Source organism: Harmonia axyridis, chromosome 6, assembly GCF_914767665.1.
Source record: "Harmonia axyridis chromosome 6, icHarAxyr1.1, whole genome shotgun sequence".
Taxonomy (NCBI): domain Eukaryota; kingdom Metazoa; phylum Arthropoda; class Insecta; order Coleoptera; family Coccinellidae; genus Harmonia; species Harmonia axyridis.
In genome coordinates, this window is record NC_059506.1 from 11600633 (window position 1) to 11626093 (window position 25461).

Here is a 25461-nt window from a genome sequence, read left to right on the forward strand (position 1 = left end):
TTCTGTTCTATATTGTTAACAAGTGTCGGGGACGTGGCACATCTTTGTATTAATGCTTTTTGAACAATATTCCTTATTCTTCATATAGGGATCTTGTTTTCGCTGTATATTTCATTACTCCGATCAACAATAACATTGCATAAACCTGCAAATATTCTTCATTGCTCACCTCTTTCTTTCTTCTTTTCTTCAATAACAGATTTATGGAAAATTACATTACGGCACTATTATGACCGTTAATAACAATAAAAATTAAATCTGCCAGTATGTACTCATCATCATAAACATTTCAGGCTCTCTTCATCGTTCAGCTTAATGACGAGTTGATGGAAATTTATACTTTCGATTCTATGACCATTCAATCTGCCAGTGAGTTATCAGACTCATCATCAAGACATTCCATATCCATTATAATATAATTATAATACAATATTATTATAATATAATAATAATAATGAGTGGCGTGTGAAGCAACTTTACCTAGACATTCTTCCAGTGCCCATTGGACTGTCAATATTATACTTGAGATTTATACTCTCCCGTGTTACTTAAGTTTCACATGTTTGAAGTGCAGAATTAACAATTTACTATTTCACTTGAATTATTAAAAGTAGTTTACTTACTGAATTATTTGATATCTTAATTAAATGAGGTAATATAGTTTTGTTTGCACGATATCGCTGGTTCCCATTTATATCATTCGCTGATTCCTGCTTCCAGTATGGGATTACAAATTGTTTTTTTTTATGGAGATTTTATATTATCCTTTTTTTTTTTCAAACTATTAATTTGTATGATTACCTCCTGGTTCGTTCTTCAGGTAATTCATCCGTTAGTGCGTGTCTAACATTAATCGAGTTTTCATATTAGATTGACTACTTTTTCCGAACGCGCTTTTGTATTACGGCATTATTTAGCGGAAAAGCTTTTCTATGAATTTATGAACAATCAGCTACATTTCCAGCCTGCTCCAAAATACGATTATTATCCTTTCCTGTCTGTTATTTCTCACGAGTTGATTTAAAATTGTCTTCATTGAACAGTTAGAAGATTCATCCACACTAGATCACCCTACCGACTCGCCACTTTCAGAACTATAATAACCCTAATTGTAGGAAAGTTATCGATTATATCAAGTATGCTTTGAATTAACGAAAATTCGAACAATTTACGTTCCCTGAAATACAATTGATTATATTTCCTATTAATCAAATTACATGGAGAAAACTGAGGCCAATACTCCGGCTCGAAGGACCACCTTTGTTAACGATAGCGTTTTATACCGGAATTCACATTCCTTCTTTCGAATGTCGTGTATTATCGATTATGGGAAATTTTCCGGGAATATTTCTAGACGAGATGGTGCAGAAATTTTCTATTTTTGATTTTTCCATTCGGAAATTTCAAGGATTGATCAATTGAGCATTTTGCTCGAAATAATCCTCATATTCATACATTTCTAGCCAAAGTTCCGCCGACTTCAGTTTTAATGCATTAATTTTCAGTATTTTTCCTGCATAAAGTGTATCTAACGTTTTTGAAATATATACATTGTAACGATTTCATCAATTATCACGATAATGTCTTCTGCCGATACAGAGGTGCAACAAAGCGGTGCGTCCGTTCCAATCGGTGCGAAAACTGCGAAGAAATCCGAGAAAAAGACTGCGACCGCGAAACAGGCCAAACCCAACCATCCTCCGACTTCAGAGATGGTTAATAACGCCATCAAAGATTTGAAAGAAAGAAGTGGATCGTCATTGCAGGCCATCAAGAAATTTATAGCTCCCAACTATAAAGTAGATTCGGAAAAATTGGCTCCTTTCATTAAGAAATACCTCAAATCAGCTGTGCAATCTGGATCTTTAGTTCAGACAAAAGGAAAAGGCGCATCTGGTTCGTTCAAATTGGCAGCTGGTGGTTCGACATCGGGATCCCAGAAGAAAGTGATTAAAAAAGCCACCTTCAAGTCCAAAGATGATCTTAAAAAATCCACTTCGGCATCAGCTGTGGTGACCGACAAGAAGAAAAAGAAGTCTACTGTTGCCAAAAAACAAGCCGCTGTAACGAAAACGAAGAAAGCAGTTGCAACAACCGAGAAGAAGAGCCCCAAAGCCGCCAAGTCCCCTTCTAAAGCTAAGAAGATTGCGAAATCGCCAACTAAGAAACCGAAAGCTCCAAAACCCAAATCAGTCAAGTCTGTGGCAACTCCGAAAAAAGCAGCACCTTTGAAGAAGAAGAAGTGAATAAATATATAAAAATTACTGTTGTGATGAGAATGGTTCGTCTAACTAATCGGTCCTTCTCAGGACCTTCAAAAATTATCGATCAAATTTGAAATATTCATCTTGTTCTCCAATTTTTCTGATTCCCCATTTCTCTGTCCACCTTGAAACCGAAAGTCCTTACCGTATTGATTGTTGTCCTTCAATTTATTTTAGAATGAGACTACAGAAATTTTTTTTACAAATTTTGCCTTGAAAATGTTCTTCATTTCATTTCAGGGATCTTAGGGCTTGATGTGCTCTGAGGTAGATGAAAGACTCTGGCATTCTTGTATCGTCAGGTTCTGCGTGCCGACCAGATCTGTCCCCTATTAATTGTACTTGACTTCTCTCTTCGCCTGAACCACGGCACATTCATCTTTCCCCGGCTTCATTCCGATAGCCTCAAAGAACGCTACCACATTTCCCAATTGCTCGTCGTTAGCGGAGTAGAGCTTGAGGTCGTCGATGTATCTAACTGGCTTCTCAGTAGGTTTAGCGCCAAACAAAACCAGAAGAGACTCTGCGTGTCCCCCTGAAAAATATCTATCCTGATTTTGATTTCGACAGTTTTAACATAGATCTTGTTCTTATCCAAAAACATGTGGACAAGAGGTGGCGGGTCAGGTTTTTTTACCTTTAAAACAAAGTCAGTACTTGCAATCAATCATTACCGAATACATATAGGTACTTCAAATAAATATATAATTCAAGCGGAATATCGAAAAAATGCCAATATTCACGTAACAATAAATCGGACAAATGCAGGTACCGAATGAATAATATAAGGCTGCTAATTTCACACATACTTTCTGAAGGACCAATTGATACGTAAGTATCTATCACTTTGCAATCACAAATAAACGTTTCAGAAACTATAATTGATCATTTCAAAGAGCGATTAATATTTGTTATTCATATTTAATACCTATATATGTGTGCTCGTTAAATCGCTCTTTGAAATGATCAATTATAGTTTCTGAAAGGTTCTGTGTTTGCAAAATGAAAGGTACCTACGTGTTCATTAGTCCTTTAGGATGTCTGTGTTAAATTAGAAGGTTTTTTCTTATTCCTGCATTTCAAACAGCTGAAAATAGAAAACATGAAATTCGAGCGATTCTTGGGTGTTATTGGTGGTAATAACCTATTGATGGCGGAGCTTATCAGAGAGAAGCACTCTAGCTCAACGATAGAGTCAAGGAGGCTCTCAGAAAGGTCCGGAATGATAGTTGGGAAGAGAAACTACTTTCTCTTTCCACAGAAGACAACAGTGTTTGGCGGATGGCCAAAGCATTGCACTCAGATAGGAAACCAACCCCGCCGATTCACGGTTTACGAGGAATGGTGTACAGTCCAGAAGAAAAGTCTGAAGCTTTCGCAGATAACCTCCAACGCCAATGCAGCTGTAGTTACAACTATGCGGAATTGGACCACATTGAGGACGTCAACCGCAAAGTGAAAAATGAATCAACGGAAGCTATTGGTTTCGAACCGTTCAGGAAATCCAGAACACTATTATGTCGAGTAAAGTGAGAACGGCACCAGGACCGGACGGCATTACTAACTTGACGTTGCGGAACCTCCCTCGAAAAGCTTTAGTAGCACTGACGAATATAGTCAATGCTAAAGATTCAACACAATAACGAAAGAAAAGAATATCATACAGTAGGAACAGTTCGGTTTTTAAAGCCAACATTCCACTGTGCAACAAGTGCTCCGAGTAGTGGAACCAATCACGGATGGATATAACCGGAAACAAGTCACAGGAGCTGTGTTTTTGGATGTAGCCAAATCGTTTGATAAAGTACGGCCCAAAGGACTGCTATACAAACTGCTTACGGCAGGTTTCCCACTCTCCATGGTCCAACTTTTAGCTTCTTACCTGTATTCTCGCAAGTTTAGAGCCAGATTTGACGGAGTATTGTCTTCAGAGAGGTCTCTTTCAGCCGGAGTTCCGCAAGGATCTCTGCTGTCTCCAATATTTTTCACAATATATGTATCCGAAATGCCAAAAACGGTGAAAAACTCCATGGCACTTTACGCTGACGATACCGCCTTTCTTGCCAGTTCTTGGTGTCCCAAAATGGCAACGAAGTACCTACAAGAAACCCTGAGAAGATCGAAGCAGTTTTTTTTTAGCCGAAAGAAAATAGATCCCATCGGACTCGTCGTAATGTTCGGTAGGAGGATTGTAATGGAAAAACGAGGCCAAGTATCTGGGAGTGATACTTGACAAAAAGCTCACTTGGAACCAACACGAAGGGGAAAGACAACAGCGGCAGCGTTGCAACCGCTACTTTGCAAAAGCACAAAAATGTTTCTTTCCAACAAGCTTCTTCTTTATAAGTCCACCATCCGGCCGGTCATGTGTTACGCATGTTCGGCTTGGGGATACGCCGCAAAGACGCACCTGCAGAGACTTCAAGTCGTGCAGAATACGATCCTAAGACCAGCCGTAAATGCAGCTTGGTTTGTCAGCAAGGTACGGATAGGTACATGAAGACCTGAAAATACCATTCCTGGGCGACCATCTAAAAGATCTGAGCGTGAAGACCTTCATTGAAATGGAAAATCATGCAAACCCTTTTATAAGGAAGGCTTGCGACTACGATGAAAAAGCTCCTAGGAAACACAAACGACCGAAGATGGCACTTCTCTAGGAAGTGTGTATTAGAGCCAAACCCTTACTGGCACAGAGATTGTGTAATGATTACACAAACTTTGCCACCTGCTAGAGCAGATCAAAATAGCTCACCAGAGGTGAATTATATTGAGATGGAGCAGTAAAAGGCTAATTTATAGCCTGACTGCAAAAGAGAAAGAAGTTGTTAGCTCTTCACTGTATTTAATAAGTAGAGCGAGTATGGACTGTATTTTTATTATAGATGTTGCGATGGCAAAAACAATTCACAGATTTTCCGCTAATGAGAAACTGAATATAAAAGCTCCTTTTCTTTCGTAGGCCTGGAGGGATCCCTCAATGATGGCACACCAGTGGTCATGCACTTGATATTCTTGAACCTTATAACTAATTACTGTCTCTATCAGTTACTAACACTTGAATTAATTTGCCACACACAGCGAAGTTAATAAACTTATCGAAATTAGCGATAATGCGAATACTATTGTTTATAGCGACGAAATATGCGGAGAACAAGAAAGTATATCACTCTCATTAACAGTTCCAATTAATAATAATGTTTTTGCTGTTATAAACAACCGCTCGTTCCATATTGGCTCATATTGCCAATATTTTCAAATCATTTTATGAGTCAGCAACCCACAATACAGAAAAGTGCAATTGTGTGCTGCCGACACAACAGAAGTTGTAAGTTAAAAAAATTCATACTACCTTTTTTTCTCAAAAATAAAGGTGGAATTCATTTGTTTCAAATTTGATTCACAATGCATTGGGGAGAAGACACAGTAATAACACTAAGAAGTTTTAACACATGATTTATTACAATTTCGATAAGTATGACAGCTTCATGATTTTTCTTTTTGGGTTGAAGGAATCAATAAGGTCAATTGGCTTGAAAAACATTTATGTATGATAATCAAAAAAACAGTTCCTCTGTCCGAAATGATCAATGAGCCTCTCCTCCAACGGAATCGTTCTTCTAATTCTTTCTTTCTACTGATTACTGGTTTTGGAGTTATCTACTGAAAATCTACCATCATCGTTCAGAAATCTATCAAAAATCTACTGACATACTTTTTAGAAAAAATTCCACAGTTGGCACTGCATTACAATTTCACATTATTCAGATTACACTTCATTCTAGTGTCTCTTATGGTTAAATTTTACTTCATGAATAGGATAGATATTAGAGATGCGTATAGATTCGAACATAAAACAAGAAAATTTTTAGGAAATCGTTAAAGAATGGATCGAATTTTTTAGACGAGATATATTCTACGCCTATGGACTCAAAACGCGAACTTACCTATGATAGGTTAGGTTTTCATTTCCGGATGTTTTACACACTATACATGTTTTTCGAGGTTTTACCATGATTAAAATTAACAATATGTAACTTTAAATTCACAAACTTGTATAAAATAACGACGATTACAAACGTGAAATTAAAATGAACAGTTAACCCTTAACGTCCCTCTAGTTGTCACGTGCAATAACAACAACAGAACCGTGTTGCCAAATCCCCACAATATTCGCAAAACATCTATGCCACAGAACGGAGAAAAGTTTACTTCTTCCTCAGAATGGCAACGCAGTACATTATAAGTGTTTGTAAACAAAAATGTTATAGCGATGTCAACAAATGCTATAAGGCACCTCTTTATTTTCTTTCCTCTGACGTATTCACCATAAAATCGTACTCAACTTATTATATTTTTCTGTTTATCAATAAGAATTTTCCTTTTATTTACTGTTTTGAACTTGTGACCAATAAATTTTATGTAATGTTGTCTTTGATTTATTGAAATTCAGATGCTTTTTGGTCAAATTTTATCCAGACTGATATATTGGTTGCTTTTGGTAACGATCAAATCATTCAATGATTCTTTGAAGGTGAAATCGTATTGCACAGATTTTCTTCCTCTAATAATCCAGGCTGTAATGACTTGCCTTCTTTTTTCAAACAGTACTGTGAGAAATACTCAAATAAACTAATCAATGTGTGTTTGAAATTGATACAACTTTTTAGTTTCAAAATTTCTTGGATCAAAACCAATAATACAAACAAACTGAATAATCTAACCTCCTGTCAATGACATTTCCAATGCCAACCCGAAATCTGCAATATAAATTGTTACTGATCGAATGAGCCATTACCAACTTAATTTCGATTTTCCACCAGCCACCCGGGATGTCAATAATTCCTGAACGGACTATATTCTAAAACAAGTTGCAGAATGGGCTTCTATTCTAACACGAATGCGAAATTCGAAGGCATGAGTGTTGGAATTGCCTTCTGCAACGAGTATTAGACGATATTTTCTCTATTTCAGTCAAGTTTTGTGAATTATTGTCGAAATTAAATGAAAATTTTAGATTGAATATCCTAGTGACATTTGTATTGTATCATTGCAGTTGGTGTGACTGTTACGAACATTGACAGATTACGGAATTTGAATATGAATCGTACATTTAGAATTTTGAAATAATTTACAATTACTCATTAAATTCGTTAGTTATGTCTGACGAAATCGATTTAACACCACCAGAATTAAGAGAAATTGCGATTAATGTTGCAAATCATTTCACTATATCCGAATTACTGTCTCCAATGAGTAACGTCATAAAATTCGTACACTCGCTCATAGATGTCCCTAGCAGTATTAAAAATACGATATATCAAATATGATAATTAATGCAGTTAAGAGTTAACTCGTATAACTCGAAACACCACGGGAGCAAGATTTTTCGTCGAGTTACGTATAGTTCGACATAGGCGTAGTTCGAGTTATACAATTCGTTCTTGATTAAATTCGACTTACGGGAGAGTTGGATAATACCGAGCCCCTAAGGACTTGGACCTATAATTAGGAAACTATTTGATATTGAAAGAAACAATATTGAGTTATTAGTAGGACATTTATTCAGGTACAATAACCGCATAACAAAAACTTCTGAAATTTAATCAAAAAGTATTTATTGTCAATTTATAAAAAAAAATGGAGGCGCGGTATTATCGAACTGATTCGATATTATCGTGCCCAGGTTTGACAAAATCGTGCCCACATTATTTGCTCGCGAATGGGTAAGTAACAAAAGTATCTAATAATAAAAAAATTGATATCTTTCTGAGTAATTTTCCTGCGTGAAGATAGGGAGAGCCGAATCTTCTTCTCAAAATTAAATCAGTATATAAAATATCACGCAATAAGTATTGATGGAAACTTAAAGTCTATATGACAACAAAACGTAAATATTTTTTTATAACATGAAGTCTAAGTAAATTTTCGTCTGAAGTTTCTAGCAGATGTCTTTATTTTATTTCCGTTTCGAATAGCCTCAAGTACAGACTTCATATTTTACGGATTGATAATATCGCGCCCCGGCGCGGAATAATCAAACTTGATAATTTTATTTTTTAAGCTCAAAATTTTATGGGAAATATTATAGTACGTAAAAAAGTATTCGGTCAATAATTCTACAGTGTTCAAGCATTAGAAATTTATAGTATCAAAGTATTACAATATAAATACAGTATTACTTACCTCTTACTGAAAGTACGCGAAAAATTATAAGGAGTGACGAAAAAAACTTCTACAGGGCGTGCTATTTTCGTCGTTTCAGGGACCGTGATGGCATTGCGCGGAGAAGGATGTAGGCATGTCCAGCTTTGATGTATACACACTACATCAAAGAAAAAGTGGATAGTTTTTGAATAATACTGAAGCGCGGAATTATCAACCGCGCGGTATTATCCAACTCTCCCCTACAAGATAATATAGACCTAAACCGCTTTATAGAGGTAAAGAATAGTGATATTTATTCCCTATAATAGGAGTAGATCGTACATATTTGATGAATTTACTGAAAAATGAATTGACAGTGAAAAATTTTATAATGAGATAGACCAATATGTCTCTCTGTGTTGACAAATTCTGAACATTTTAAGAGTTTGTCTAATGGAGGAGTCTGATTTAGACTCTAAAACAAAGGTTAATTAATTCAAAGTGTAAGTATTCCATTTTTTCGTCAACATTTTTTTCAATCCAAGAGCGTAGAAATGGGGAGGTACTGGGTGTGATTACCCCACCCCAAGATTTTCAAAATATAAAATTCTAGAAATATCGCGAATACGAATAACGAAAATTTCTCCATCAAATGAACCAATAATAATAATCATTTTTCTTTCCTTTGAAATCGACACGTCAGTAAAAAATCGGACCCCTTTACCGTTTATGAGTTTATTATCGCTTTCAAAATGAGTACATTAATTGCATTTCAGCTCGTCTTTGTCCGAGGTTTATTATTTTCCTTCATCCATCCGTTTTCTCGGCATCGCCCCTTTTTTGTTACCTGTGATTTTTGCATTCGTCATCGGTATACACTTACCTACCCGTTGTTTTCGGTTTTTTGTATAATTTTCGTCACAATACTGTAGTTGTCGAAGAACTGAACTGAGTAATTCCCATCTGAAAATTGTCTGGGCTGTGTTATATAATTTATTGTGGATCATTCAAATTGCAATTTTTTTTGTGAATATATCAGTTTTGAATTGATTATATCTGAACGGTGTTCCTAAATTGGAGGTACAAATGAAAATGACAGATTTCTCGGATCCTATTAGGAAAAAAAGTCCTAACACGATTACGCAAACGCTTTGTTTTTGAGATGCCGGTGTTAAAGTTCAAGTTTTTTTCTCATATCACCTATCCTTCACAAGATATTCAATTTGAATTGGCATAGATCTTCCGATTTAAAGTTTTCAGCTTGTGATATGCTTGCAAATCTGCAGTGTGATATTTTTTGTGGAAGGGTACCTGCTTCTTTCCACCAGAACTATTTTTTGGTGAAGCACTGGTTCTATAGAAAAATGTGGAAAGAAACTCTTGTCTAGTACAACACTTTTTGGTTTGTTATAGTTTTGTCGTATCTGCTATCGATTTCGAAAAAAAAATTCAAACAGCTCTCTGGTAATCCTCAGGAAAATCCAAATTATTATAAAAATCCAGTTAGTAAGCTGTGATGAATAAATTGATTATAACTTCTGGTACTTATCAACAAATTCTGTAGCGAAGATTAATAAAGATTCGATAAACTAATAAATATAAGCATCACTAAAAAGTATGACTATACAAGAAACACCCTGTATCTCGAAAACAAAGCGTTTGTGGTCTCATGTTTATAGGACTTTTTTTTCTTAAAATTATCCAAGGAATATTTTCCTTCGTAACTCCTTTTTAGGAAAACCCAGTATAAGGTGAGAACAATCGAATTGGTAATAAAAAAAAATATTGAGTAATTAAGATTCAACTTCGTTATCAAACTTTTTTCCCACATTACAGATATGAGTAAACGTTGTTGTAAAAAAAAATTTTGTTCGAGAATCCCCCCCCCCCCCAAGAAAAAAGAAAGATCTCCGTCCTTGGTTTCCAGATTCCTCGTCATTGCTCGTTGCGAGGCGTATACTTGAAAACCGAGTTGTGATCTTTCGAATTATTATGTGTGGTGCTCCAATTATTTTTTCTCTTGATATTTTTGGGCGCCCCTGCAGACCTTGCGCCCGTGACAAGTGCACCTTTGCCACGCCCTAGATACGGCACTGGTATTGCCTATTACCCTAACTGAATCAGGGATGTAATGTATTTCACAAAGACGAAAAACAACACTTCGAATTACGTGGAAGTTGTTTACACATTTAACATATGGAAATTTCCTACGATTCTGCGTTCGAAACTAGTTACTGACAAAGGCTAAGTGTTTTCAGCGGAACATATGTTTTTAATCTCATTTAGTTTTCGAAGCTTTGCATGCCTTACCGCCCTTTGTATCAAGGCACTTAAACATGAGCCCGCAAACGCTTTGGTTTCGAGATACAGGGTGTTTCTTGTAGTCCTACTTTTTGTGATGCTTAACCAGTTTATCGAATCTTTATTAATCTTCGCTACGCAGTTGGTAAATAAGTATCAAAACTTATAATTAATTTATTCATCACAGCTACCTAACTGGATCTTTATAATCATTTGGATTTTCCTGAGAATTGCTATAGAGAGCTGTTTGAATTTTTTTCTCGAAATCGAATGCAAATACGACAAAACTATAACAAACCAAAGTGTAGTACTGAACAAGAGTTTCTTTCTTATTTTTTTTAAACTACCAGTGGTTCACAAAAAAGCCTAATTTACATTTTCTTGATATCTCTTTTTGTTAAAAAGTTATTACCATCGGAACACCTTACCCCGGGAACTTCCAGCCCCACTCTCCCCTAATCTCATACCGCCAGTACGTGAAAAATGCAAATCGAATATGAATTCTAACATATGAGTTTAGCAATAAAGAGTTCTAATAATAATAACATAAGATTCTACGGATAGAAAATACATTCGGAAAGATGAGTATGATATGGGTTCTTTGGTTTTTTCAATGAAATAAATTCTACGAAAGTAAGAAAGATAATGGAAAATAAAAAAAATATACCTGTATAGCTATAATGGGTTCATATACCTGTATACCTGTAATGGGTCTATGTAGATTGTAGTGTCCCAGCGCAGGTTTTACTGCGTCTACTTAAAGATTTATTGTATTTTGTACGTTGTCATGGAATAGAACTAATTGCTGGATTTTCCAAACGACAATTTGATTATAAAAATATAAGTAACCATTTTTTCGGTAAAACCAGGGTACTCTCGACTTTCCAAGAATAACGAACATTTTTACATTTATCCATCAGATAACAGTAAACTGTGTTCAGTATTACCTGTTCATTCAATAAATCTGTTGAATAATTATGCATATTTTTCTGCTATGGAAATTGATGGCATGGTGGCTATGTTGGAATATCGTGATATTGATGGAGATTCTGTGCCAGTTTTAAAGGCATTCAAACATGGATTGGAGGAAGAAAGTCTAGATGACTTTAATAGCAAAATATTATTTATGACAATTCCATCTTTTTTCAATTGTGAAATGCTCATTATTTTTTAAACCACCGGAAATATATTTATTTATTTAAAGATATCAACAGAGTTCCAGTCATAGGTGGCTAGGTTTTTTGAGTGGAATACTGGAATATTCGAATAAGTATTAACAAAATAATCATTGAATATTCACTTAATATTCATTGAATGATCAGTTATTATGTCATAAGAGCATATATAATATTCGATTAAACACTGAGACACGAGAGTGCAATTCGTGTGGTGTTTCCCGATATACGACGAGATGAAAAGGTCCGCATAATCGAAATATATAGTCTACACTCTGGTATTCGTTATGATTATATCACGAAAAATAATTTCAATTTCTTATTTATTAATGGACCTATAACCAAAGCGCTGCCTTTTAAAAAATTCAATGACATTTCAGTGAGCTTGACTTTTTTTTTTTTCCAAGTACGTTACTATGGAAATAATCACAATCTGACAGGAGGCGAAACACCAAAACGATTATACCAAGTCGTCAAAGGTGTATTTACTTATCAAAACGCCGGAATAGGGTGATAAATTAGTTTGAATAGAGCCTAAAATTATTATGTTATTTAAATTATTCTGAGGAGTATAGTTACGATTGGGTTCCGCTAGCTCAACCGTAAAGCTCGCAGAACCCGCGATTTCTCCGACAATTCAAAAAAAAAAAATTTTTGAATAAGGTAATAATAAATAAGCCTACAAAATCAAAATAAAAATCAAAAATTCGAAAGTCTTTCTGCTAGCTTAACGAGGGTGCACCTTCTCCCCACAAGATATTTAACTGAATTTGGCATAGATATTCCAATTTAAAGTTTTTGTGATATTTTTTCTGGAAGAGTGCCCGCTTCTTTTCACCAGACCTTTTTGATGAACCACTGGTTGTTTAGAAAAATGTGAAAAGAATCTCTGGTCCAGTACTACACTTTACGGTTTCTTGTCAAACAAATTTTCAGAAATCCCAAGGAAAATTCAAATTATTATAGGATCCAGTGATAAATAATTAATTATAATTTTTGGTATTTATTTATTCAATCTGTAGAGAGGATCAATAAGAGATTCGATAAAATGTTATATGCATCACAAAAAAGTAGGACTACAAGAAACGTAGGTACCCTCTATCCAGAAAACATAGCATTTGCGGGCCCATGTATAGGACATTTGCTCCTTAAAATTATTCAGGGAATTTATCATTTTTCTTCGCACCTCCAATTTAGGAACAATCGAATGGTATGAACAATCGAATTAGAAAAATTCTATTTTAATTTTTGCTTCAAACTTCATTATCGAACTTTTTCTCACATTACAGATATGAGTAAACGTCGTCAACAATTTTTTTTTGATACGCACATTTATCTGGTTATCTAGAACTTCAAATATATCCTTTTCAGAATTTCTAGATGCTTCAACTGTTCCAAAACTTAGAAAGTTTGCGACATACTTCCAAAATATCTTCTCCCTCATCGGAGTTGAATGTGGATATTTTTAATTGAATGTTCGACAAGATCCAAAATTTAATTAATTGAATAGCGGAGATTCAGTTCGTGAAATTATATTGCACTACTTTTAATAATGAATACACCTGTCACTTGTGAAAAAATTACATAGTTTAATTTCTATGCTATAGAATATTTATTTGAAACGCACCCTAAAAACACATTAGATGGAATTAACCCTACGTATAAATAAATAGATAACATTGATTGATAAAATCTCGAATGACTTTTAAATTATTGAATTTGGGAGCATAATAATGCTGGAACAGTACCCGCTTCATTCAATATATACTTGCGCAGAATTACCCCATCCCATGCGCGGTATTATCCCAGCACATGGGGAATTTCGCGCAATGACATTATTATTTCAGATTTTTAATATATTCTCAAAGCGATTCGTCGAATAAATGCAAAATTTCGAAGTTAAATTGTGAAAGTTTGCATTTACATAGGAAACTTTTTTGAAACCTTTTCCGTTAGGTGCGCGAAATTCCCCCGTTCTCCCCTACTCAATAGAGAAATAATAATGATACTTCCGTACACCGTTCTCTGAAACGATTCGTATCAAAGTTGGTATAAATTAAAAACCGATTGTCAAACAGTATTGATATTAGGGAGAAAAGTCTTACAATTAGACATTAGTAGGAAATCGGAGAAATTAAAGTAGAGGCGTAGGGAATAAAATTCCAGTCCTTATACCTAAAATGAACATCTGAGTCATTATTAATATTCCTACCCCTGATTTTCGATTATGTGAAAAAGGACCTTTTCTCGGAAATTCTATGGGAACTATTTGTAATATTGTTAATGTCAACTTTCAAAGAAAAAGATGGTTATTTAGCTATTGTATAGGTAGCGTTTATTATTGCATTCAAAGGATTTCAGACATGTTTTATTATATACATAGGAAAGGTTGATTTCACTTTTATATGGGTATCTTCGATTCTGAGAAGCTACCAACTTTATCTATTCAAAATATCTGCTCATTAATAACGAATTTGCCTTCTGAAAGACAGGACCTACAAATCCTTTTGTTCGAGTAATAACCAGAGGGCCAAGGGCGTAGAAATGAGAGGATACTCGGGGTAATTACTTCCCCCCCCCAAGATTTACAAAATATAGAATTTCAGTTTATTATCGCTTTCAAGATGATTACTTTTATTGCACTGCGAGCACGTCTATGTCCGAAATTTATTATTTTCCTTTATCTACCCGCTTTCGTCGGCGTCCCCTCAGAGGAATATAAATGACTTATCATATTTCAAAATGAAAACAATCTTAACGCGTGACACCACATTTTGCTAAATTCACTATTTGAAGGAAACCTATAAATGTAAGCATTGAATTGAGTTTTACGATATCGCGCAAATACTACACCATATACGAGATATATTCTATATGTAGAACTACAAGGAACACCCTGTATCTTGAAAACAAAGCGATTGCGGTACCTCCAATTTAGGAACACCCTGTATAAGGGTTGATGATCGAATCGGTAATCAAAAAATTGCTATTATTTTGAGTGATGTTTGCTTCGAACTTCGTTATCGAACCTTTCTTTCTCACATTACAGGTATGAGTAAACGTTGTCGTCAAAAAATGTTTTCGATTTTTTTTCGGTCTATCATATCAGTTCATTTACATATTATATGTATTATTTCGCGTTATGAACTATTTCTTGTTATCGTTCGAGAAAAACAGACAAATCTGCAACATAAAAATTCCTTTTTTTTCATTTCTCAAGCTTATAATTATGATGATAATTTTGAGCAAATTTTTGTGAAATAAATATTAGGTCGGTAGGTAGGGATTTGAAGGAATAATTTTTCTGAAATATATAATTCATCCAATCAGCTGTTACATAACCATGAATTAGGAATACCTAATACATTCGAAATTTTTTTTTTATCAAACACGAAAAGCACGGAAGTTCGTTAGGAAAGATATACCTACAGGAGGTATATTTACCCCTAATATCCAGAGGGAAAGGTCATAAAAAAAGGTTATTTTTGAAAACATTTCTTCCCAGAAAAGGCGAGCGGCATTTTCAAAGAAGTGAATAACAACAATCGTAAAACCCACTAGAGTATTAGACCAGATGTAACCATTCACCAAATATTTTGCAGCAGAAAACGGTTCATTTCAATTATGTGCGTTGAGCTGATAAGTGAGTTTTAGGTGCGTCGTTATGTGAATATAATAATTCTTCATTCTACGCAGTGTTCGGAAAATAATACATAGGTTATTTTAATAAAACTGTATGAATCATTCGATGACGCTATTGAAGGTGAATAGGTAAGTCATGTAATCTGTATGTACCTATTTATCGATTAAATATTAATTTCATCAGATTTGTGGTCGATTCTAGATTTATAAAACTAGCAAACTAGAATTCTGTTCGAATCTGAAGGAATCGTTATAAGGATATAACGATCCCCCAAGATGACTCATCATTCGAAGCACTCATTGAAAAGTACATTGTTAGTGGATATCAGACGATTCATTAATAATGAAATTCCATAACATGAAGCAATATCTATATGACATATTTAATTATCAATTGCTCCACTGATCATATTTTTGTACAGTATCGTCACAGTTATTACATCAACCCATAGAAGTACAGTGACTGTCTCTGCAGTGTGCAAACAAATATGCTCCGATAACGTTTCTGATTATTCTTCATTCAAATTAATTCAATCGTCATATTTCAAGCGCCATAAATTTTTTCAATTTTGAATCCGTTTTCTCTTCTTCATATCGCCAAATTGTACATATAACAAACTTTTGATGATGACCTTTATTGTTATCTTCATTTACTTCTGAAGATGTATAATTATTTTCTCTACAAATCTATTTTAGGACCTCAAAGTATCAACTTAGGTACATGTGTGCTCTAGCTTTATATTCTAACAGTTATCAATCCATTTGATATCTGAAATTCATAAAAATTAACTTTCATATTGAATATTTGATATGATGCACCTCCAGCCCATAAACGTGTTGATGAACATCTAGAAGACAATACAAATTTATTTTCTTTCCATAACATACTATTCTCGTCATTTCAGGTAAAATGACGAGAAATTGAAGGCTCAATTTTAATTAATATTTCATATTGTAAACTATCAGATGAGTCATTTTTACTGAAGAAGGAGAATGTCTCCGAAACGTATAATTATATATTTTTTTATATGAACTAAACAACTTCATTAAAAACCTGACACTTCCAAATAAAGAAAATACTATTGACTATTAAAAAGCAGGTAAATAACATGATCAAAATATATATATATATTTTTTTTTTTTTTTTTTTATTCACCGACAAGCGGGATGGATCCAAGACAACCGGGTCACCACAGCGACCAAGGTTGTACTCAGGAGCTAGTAAGAAATCTTCTGACTGTCCGCGTGGTACCTAGGATGACCTCTTTCTGTGCTTGGCTAATCAGGTAAGTATCTAATTGTAGACGTTTCGTGTTTTCAATCATGTGTGTCTCCACCAGGCCATTTACCGATATTATGAGTGGGAGAATTGATGTTTTCCTCAGACCGTACATTTCTTTCAGCTCAAACGCGAGGTCATGATATTTGGTGAGTTTCTCAGTGTACGCTCGGGCGATATTATCATCGGCGGGTACCGTTATGTCTATTATCTGCACCAATTTTTCGGTCTTATTAAACAGAACTATGTCCGGCCGGTTATGCGATATTGCCCTGTCCGTGACCATAGTTGTGTCCCAGTACAGTTTGTAGACATCGTTGTCCAGGACGCTGCATGGCTGGTAAATATATATATATATATATATATATATATATATATATATATATATATATATATCGTGAATCTATTAAGGGAATTCGACTGATAAGAAGGATTTCAGTTTTACTCTTTATTCATACCAAGCTTTCGGAACTGGTTGGTTCCTTCCTCAGGGTTACTACAATTTTAACAATTAAAATAAAATTAAAATTACATATAGAACTATCCCAAATCTTTAAAAACAGTCACTTACAGAATTTGAGGTTGTCTCCTTAATAAGTTAAAATTCATCAATTAACGCAAATTTTTAAGTAAATTAGTCTCAAATACTCTATAAGTCGAATTAATCTTTCTTTGTCAATTGGATGTGAAGTATAAACAGTGTGTCTAACCTAACTTAATTATTTTCTTTGGTACATATCACAGAATCGCATCGCGTCAACTTTGGTTTACTTTTTCTTCTTATTTTTATTCGTCTAGTGGTCCATCATAGAATCGTTCCCGGTTTGGATATGTTAACAGGAACGTGTAAACATTGCTTAATCTTTGTACGTCAGTTTTTTTATTTATTGGATTTTCTTGATTTCTTATGTTGATCATTTCTTGTATCAGTCTTTTATTATATTTACCTTCCGTACATAATACTTCTGTATTTTCAAAATCAATTTTATGATCCTTTTTCATTGAGTGTACAGCTACAGCACATCGTGGGTTCACTGTCCGGATATCACTCTTATGTAACGTTAATCGACTCTTTAACCATTGAGATGTCTGTCCCACATAGGTGCCATCACATTCGGAACATTTAATTTTATACACTACATTAGATTTCAGTGGGTTTGGTGTTGTATCTTTCAATTTACTGTATAACATCTTGATAGTTTTCGTGTTGTATGTACTTATTTTTACTTTTTCATCTTTAAAACAATTCTTAATTTTGCTGGTTAGATTTCCTATGTTGGGAAGGCTGCCGTATTTTATTACAGGATCATCTTGAACTATATTTTCAATTTGTTCAGGTTTTCGTCGAGATTCTGTTATGGAGACTCTGTCAGTTTCATACATTAGTTTGTCGAGCATTTGTTTTGGATAGGAATTTTGCCAAAAGATCTCATGTAATTTCTTTATGTTCGCATCTACCATATCTGGATGGCAGATTCTTTGTATCCTGTTTTTCATTTCTTTGATACAATTTATTTTCATGTTTATCAGATGTTCTGATTTGAAATGTATGAATTTGTTTGAATTTGTTTCTTTTTGATACCAGTCCAGTTTAATTATGTTATTTATTCTGCAAACCTTTGTATCCAGGAATGGAACAGAATTATATTCATCTTCTCTTTCACTTGTAAATTGGATGTTCAAGTCAAAACTGTTAAATACCTGAATTATCTCCTCCAAGCCTGTTTTCGGTATTGCGAGTATCAAATCATCTACAAATTTTTTTATGAAAAACACCTTGAAGGACAACTTTGGAATGAAAATGTCCAAAACATAATCCATAAGATAAAGGGACAGTACCGGGCTAAGTTTGGAACCCATAGCACAGCCAAATGTCTGTACATAAAATTTCCCTTCAAACATGAAAGGAACATGAGGAACATCTCCCACATGGTAAGGTCAATTGCTGCTGTAACCACAAATGCACGACTGACTTCTGTTGTTGATTTCATTTGTTTGTTATTTCCTTCAATGTTTCTCATTCTAACACTTCTCATCGTATTGCACAGGGACGAAAGCTTGACACACGTGTCTAAGGAAATCACATTGGTAAAAGGGACTGTTCTTATTTCCTTTTTTTTGTTTAATGAACAATTATCCAAGTAAGCCATTCCACATTGTTGATTTTCTTAGTCTCTTATGTCACGCAGGTAGCTATAATCTCCCACGTGGTAAGGTCAATTGCTGCTGTAACCACAAATGCACGACTGACTTCTGTTGTTGATTTCATTTGTTTGTTATTTCCTTCAATGTTTCTCATTCTAACACTTCTCATCGTATTGCACAGGGACGAAAGCTTGACACACGTGTCTAAGGAAATCACATTGGTAAAAAGGACTGTTCTTATTTCCTTTTTTTTGTTCAATTAACAATTATCCAAGTGAGCCATTCCACATTGTTGATTTTCTTGGACTCGGATGACACGCGGGTAGTTATAATCTCCTACGTGGTAAGGTCAATTGCTGCTGTAACCACAATTGGACGGCTGACTTCTGTTGTTGATTTCATTTGTTTGTTATTTCCTTCAATGTTTCTCATTCTAACACTTCTCATCGTATTGCACAGGGACGAACCCTTGACACACGTGTCTAAGGAAATCACATTGGTAAAAGGGACTGTTCTTATTTCCTTTTTTTTGTTTAATGAACAATTATCCAAGTAAGCCATTCCACATTGTTGATTTTCTTAGACTCTTATGTCACGCAGGTAGCTATAATCTCCCACGTGGTAAGGTCAATTGCTGCTGTAACCACAAATGCACGACTGACTTCTGTTGTTGATTTCATTTGTTTGTTATTTCCTTCAATGTTTCTCATTCTAACACTTCTCATCGTATTGCACAGGGACGAAAGCTTGACACACGTGTCTAAGGAAACCACATTGGTATAAGGGACTGTTCTTATTCCCTTTTTGCTTTTTAATGAACAATTATCCAAGTAAGCCATTCCACATTGTTTATTTTCTTGGACTCGGATGTCACGCAGGTAGCTATAATCTCCCACGTGGTAAGGTCAATTGCTGGTGTAACCACAAATGCACGACTGACTTCTGTTGTTGATTTCATTTGTTTGTTATTTCCTTCTATGTTTCTCATTCTAACACTTTTCATCGTATTGCACAGGGACGAAAGCTTGACACACGTGTCTAAGGAAACCACTTTGGTATAAGGGACTGTTCTTATTCTTTTTTTTTTGTTTAATCAACAATTATCCAAGTAGGCCATTCCACATTGTTGATTTTCTTGGACTCGGATGTCACGCAGGTAGCTATAATCTCCCACGTGGTAAGGTCAATTGCTGCTGTAACCACAAATGCACGACTGACTTCTGTTGTTGATTTCATTCGTTTGTAATTTCCTTCTATGTTACTCATTCTAACACTTTTCATCGTATTCCACATTGACGAAAGCTTGACACACGTGTCTAAAGAAACCACTTTGGTATAAGGGACTGTTCTTATTGTTTTTTTTTTTGTTTAATCAACAATTATCCAAGTAGTCCATTCCACATTGTTGATTTTCTTGGACTCGAATGTCACGCAGGTAGCTATAATCTCCCACGTGGTAAGGTCAATTGCTGCTGTAACCACAAATGCACGACTGACTTCTGTTGTTGATTTCATTTGTTTGTTATTTCCTTCAATGTTTCTCATTCTAACACTTCTCATCGTATTGCACAGGGACGAAAGCTTGACACACGTGTCTAAGGAAATCACATTGGTAAAAGGGACTGTTCTCATTTCCTTCTTTGTGTTTAATTAACGATTATCCAAGTGAGCCATTCCACATTGTTGATTTTCTTTGACACGGATGACACGCGGGTAGTTATAATCTCCCACGTGGTAAGGTCAATTGCTGCTGTAACCACAAATGGACGGCTGACTTCTGTTGTTGATTTCATTTGTTTGTTATTTCCTTCAATGTTTCTCATTCTAACACTTCTCATCGTATTGCACAGGGACGAAAGCTTGACACACGTGTCTAAGGAAACCACATTGGTATAAGGGACTGTTCTTATTCCCTTCTTACTGTATAATGATCAATTATCCAAGTAAGCCATTCCACATTGTTGATTTTCTTGGACTCGGATGTCACGCAGGTAGCTATAATCTCCCACGTGGTAAGGTCAATTGCTGCTGTAACCACAAATGCACGACTGACTTCTGTTGTTGATTTCATTTGTTTGTTATTTCCTTCTATGTTTCTCATTCTAACACTTTTCATCGTATTCCACATTGACGAAAGCTTGACACACGTGTCTAAAGAAACCACTTTGGTATAAGGGACTGTTCTTATTCTTTTTTTTTTTGTTTAATCAACAATTATCCAAGTAGGCCATTCCACATTGTTGATTTTCTTGGACTCGGATGTCACGCAGGTAGCTATAATCTCCCACGTGGTAAGGTCAATTGCTTCTGTAACCACAAATGCACGACTGACTTCTGTTGTTGATTTCATTCGTTTGTAATTTCCTTCTATGTTTCTCATTCTAACACTTTTCATCGTATTCCACATTGACGAAAGCTTGACACACGTGTCTAAAGAAACCACTTTGGTATAAGGGACTGTTCTTATTCTTTTTTTTTTGTTTAATCAACAATTATCCAAGTAGTCCATTCCACATTGTTGATTTTCTTGGACTCGGATGTCACGCAGGTAGCTATAATCTCCCACGTGCTGCTGTAACCACAAATGCACGACTGACTTCTGTTGTTGATTTCATTTGTTTGTTATTTCCTTCAATGTTTCTCATTCTAACACTTCTCATCGTATTGCACAGGGACGAAAGCTTGACACACGTGTCTAAGGAAATCACATTGGTAAAAGGGACTGTTCTCATTTCCTTCTTTTTGTTTAATTAACAATTATCCAAGTGAGCCATTCCACATTGTTGATTTTCTTGGACACGGATGACACGCGGGTAGTTATAATCTCCCACGTGGTAAGGTCAATTGCTGCTGTAACCACAATTGGACGGCTGACTTCTGTTGTTGATTTCATTTGTTTGTTATTTCCTTCAATGTTTCTCATTCTAACACTTCTCATCGTATTGCACAGGGACGAAAGCTTGACACACGTGTCTAAGGAAACCACATTGGTATAAGGGACTGTTCTTATTCCCTTTTTGCTTTTTAATGAACAATTATCCAAGTAAGCCATTCCACATTGTTGATTTTCTTGGACTCGGATGTCACGCAGGTAGCTATAATCTCCCACGTGGTAAGGTCAATTGCTGGTGTAACCACAAATGCACGACTTACTTCTGTTGTTGATTTCATTTGTTTGTTATTTCCTTCTATGTTTCTCATTCTAACACTTTTCATCGTATTGCACAGGGACGAAAGCTTGACACACGTGTCTAAGGAAACCACTTTGGTATATGGGACTGTTCTTATTCTTTTTTTTTTGTTTAATCAACAATTATCCAAGTAGGCCATTCCACATTGTTGATTTTCTTGGACTCGGATGTCACGCAGGTAGCTATAATCTCCCACTTGGTAAGGTCAATTGCTGCTGTAACCACAAATGCACGACTGACTTCTGTTGTTGATTTCATTCGTTTGTAATTTCCTTCTATGTTACTCATTCTAACACTTTTCATCGTATTCCACATTGACGAAAGCTTGACACACGTGTCTAAAGAAACCACTTTGGTATAAGGGACTGTTTTTATTTTTTTTTTTTGTTTAATCAACAATTATCCAAGTAGTCCATTCCACATTGTTGATTTTCTTGGACTCGAATGTCACGCAAGTAGCTATAATCTCCCACGTGGTAAGGTCAATTGCTGCTGTAACCACAAATGCACGACTGACTTCTGTTGTTGATTTCATTCGTTTGTAATTTCCTTCTATGTTTCTCATTCTAACACTTTTCATCGTATTCCACAGCGACGAAAGCTTGACACACGTGTCTAAAGAAACCACTTTGGTATAAGGGACTGTTCTTATTCCCTTTTTTTTTTAATCAACAATTATCCAAGTAGGCCATTCCACATTGTTGATTTTCTTGGTCTCGGATGACACGCGGGTAGCTATAATCTCCCACGTGGTAAGGTCAATTGCTGCTGTAACCACAATTGGACGGCTGACTTCTGTTGTTGATTTCATTTGTTTGTTATTTCCTTCAATGTTTCTCATTCTAACACTTTTCATCGTATTGCACAGGGACGAAAGCTTGACACACGTGTCTAAGGAAACCACTTTGGTATGAGGGAATGTTTTTATTCCCTTTTTTTTGTTTAATGAACAATTATCCAAGTAAGCCATTCCACATTGTTGATTTTCTTGGACTCGGATGTCACGCAGGTAGCTATAATCTCCCACGTGGTAAGGTCAATTGCTGCTGTAACCACAATTGGACGGCTGACTTCTGTTGTTGATTTCATTTGTTTGTTATTTCCTTCAATGTTTCTTATTCTAACACTTTTCATCATATAGCACAGGGACGAAAGCTGGACACACGTGTCTAAGGAAACCACTTTGGTATAAGGGACTGTTCTTATTCCCTTTTTTTTGTTTAATCAACAATTATCCAAGTAAGCCATTCCACATTGTTGATTTTCTTGGACTCGGATGTCACGCAGGTAGCTCTAATCTCCCACGTGGTAAGGTCAATTGCTGCTGTAACCACGAATGCACGACTGACTTCTGTTGTTGATTTCATTCGTTTGTTATTTCCTTCAATGTTTCTCATTCTTACACTTTTCATCGTATTGCATAGGGACGAAAGCTTGACACACGTGTCTAAAGAAACCACTTCGGTATAAGGGACTGTTCTTATTCCCTTCTTTTTGTTTAATGAACAATTATCCAAGTAAGCCATTCCACATTGTTGATTTTCTTCGACTCTTATGTCACGCAGGTAGCTATAATCTCCCACGTGGTAAGGTCGATTGCTGCTTTAACCACAAATGCACGACTGACTTCTGTTGTTGATTTCATTTGTTTGTTATTTCCTTCAATGTTTCTCATTCTAACACTTCTCATCGTATTGCACAGGGACGAAAGCTTGACACACGTGTCTAAGGAAATCACATTGGTAAAAGGGACTGTTCTTATTTCCTTTTTTTTGTTCAATTAACAATTATCCAAGTGAGCCATTCCACATTGTTGATTTTCTTGGACTCGGATGACACGCGGGTAGTTATAATCTCCTACGTGGTAAGGTCAATTGCTGCTGTAACCACAATTGGACGGCTGACTTCTGTTGTTGATTTCATTTGTTTGTTATTTCCTTCAATGTTTCTCATTCTAACACTTCTCATCGTATTGCACAGGGACGAAAGCTTGACACACGTGTCTAAGGAAACCACATTGGTATAAGGGACTGTTCTTATTCCCTTTTTGCTTTTTAATGAACAATTATCCAAGTAAGCCATTCCACATTGTTGATTTTCTTGGACTCGGATGTCACGCAGGTAGCTATAATCTCCCACGTGGTAAGGTCAATTGCTGGTGTAACCACAAATGCACGACTGACTTCTGTTGTTGATTTCATTTGTTTGTTATTTCCTTCTATGTTTCTCATTCTAACACTTTTCATCGTATTGCACAGGGACGAAAGCTTGACACACGTGTCTAAGGAAACCACTTTGGTATAAGAGACTGTTCTTATTCTTTTTTTTTTGTTTAATCAACAATTATCCAAGTAGGCCATTCCACATTGTTGATTTTCTTGGACTCGGATGTCACGCAGGTAGCTATAATCTCCCACGTGGTAAGGTCAATTGCTGCTGTAACCACAAATGCACGACTGACTTCTGTTGTTGATTTCATTCGTTTGTAATTTCCTTCTATGTTACTCATTCTAACACTTTTCATCGTATTCCACATTGACGAAAGCTTGACACACGTGTCTAAAGAAACCACTTTGGTATAAGGGACTGTTCTTATTGTTTTTTTTTTTGTTTAATCAACAATTATCCAAGTAGTCCATTCCACATTGTTGATTTTCTTGGACTCGAATGTCACGCAGGTAGCTATAATCTCCCACGTGGTAAGGTCAATTGCTGCTGTAACCACAAATGCACGACTGACTTCTGTTGTTGATTTCATTTGTTTGTTATTTCCTTCAATGTTTCTCATTCTAACACTTCTCATCGTATTGCACAGGGACGAAAGCTTGACACACGTGTCTAAGGAAATCACATTGGTAAAAGGGACTGTTCTTATTTCCTTCTTTGTGTTTAATTAACGATTATCCAAGTGAGCCATTCCACATTGTTGATTTTCTTTGACACGGATGACACGCGGGTAGTTATAATCTCCCACGTGGTAAGGTCAATTGCTGCTGTAACCACAAATGGACGGCTGACTTCTGTTGTTGATTTCATTTGTTTGTTATTTCCTTCAATGTTTCTCATTCTAACACTTCTCACCGTATTGCACAGGGACGAAAGCTTGACACACGTGTCTAAGGAAACCACATTGGTATAAGGGACTGTTCTTATTCCCTTTTTGCTTTTTAATGAACAATTATCCAAGTAAGCCATTCCACATTGTTGATTTTCTTGGACTCGGATGTCACGCAGGTAGCTATAATCTCCCACGTGGTAAGGTCAATTGCTGGTGTAACCACAAATGCACGACTCACTTCTGTTGTTGCTTTCATTTG

At 35.6% G+C, this 25461-nt stretch overlaps 1 protein-coding gene across 1 annotated transcript in view; it reads left to right on the top strand.

The window, feature by feature from the left end:
- The first annotated feature begins 1623 nt into the window (after window positions 1–1623).
- LOC123683065 (histone H1B-like) overlaps window positions 1624–25461 on the top strand; it is a 55218-nt gene continuing 31380 nt past the window's right edge. Inside the window, exon 1 of the mRNA XM_045621963.1 lies at window positions 1624–2144. Within this exon, the coding sequence (XP_045477919.1) occupies window positions 1713–2144 (432 nt within the window). The 5' untranslated portion in view covers window positions 1624–1712. The remainder of the gene's footprint in view (window positions 2145–25461) is intronic.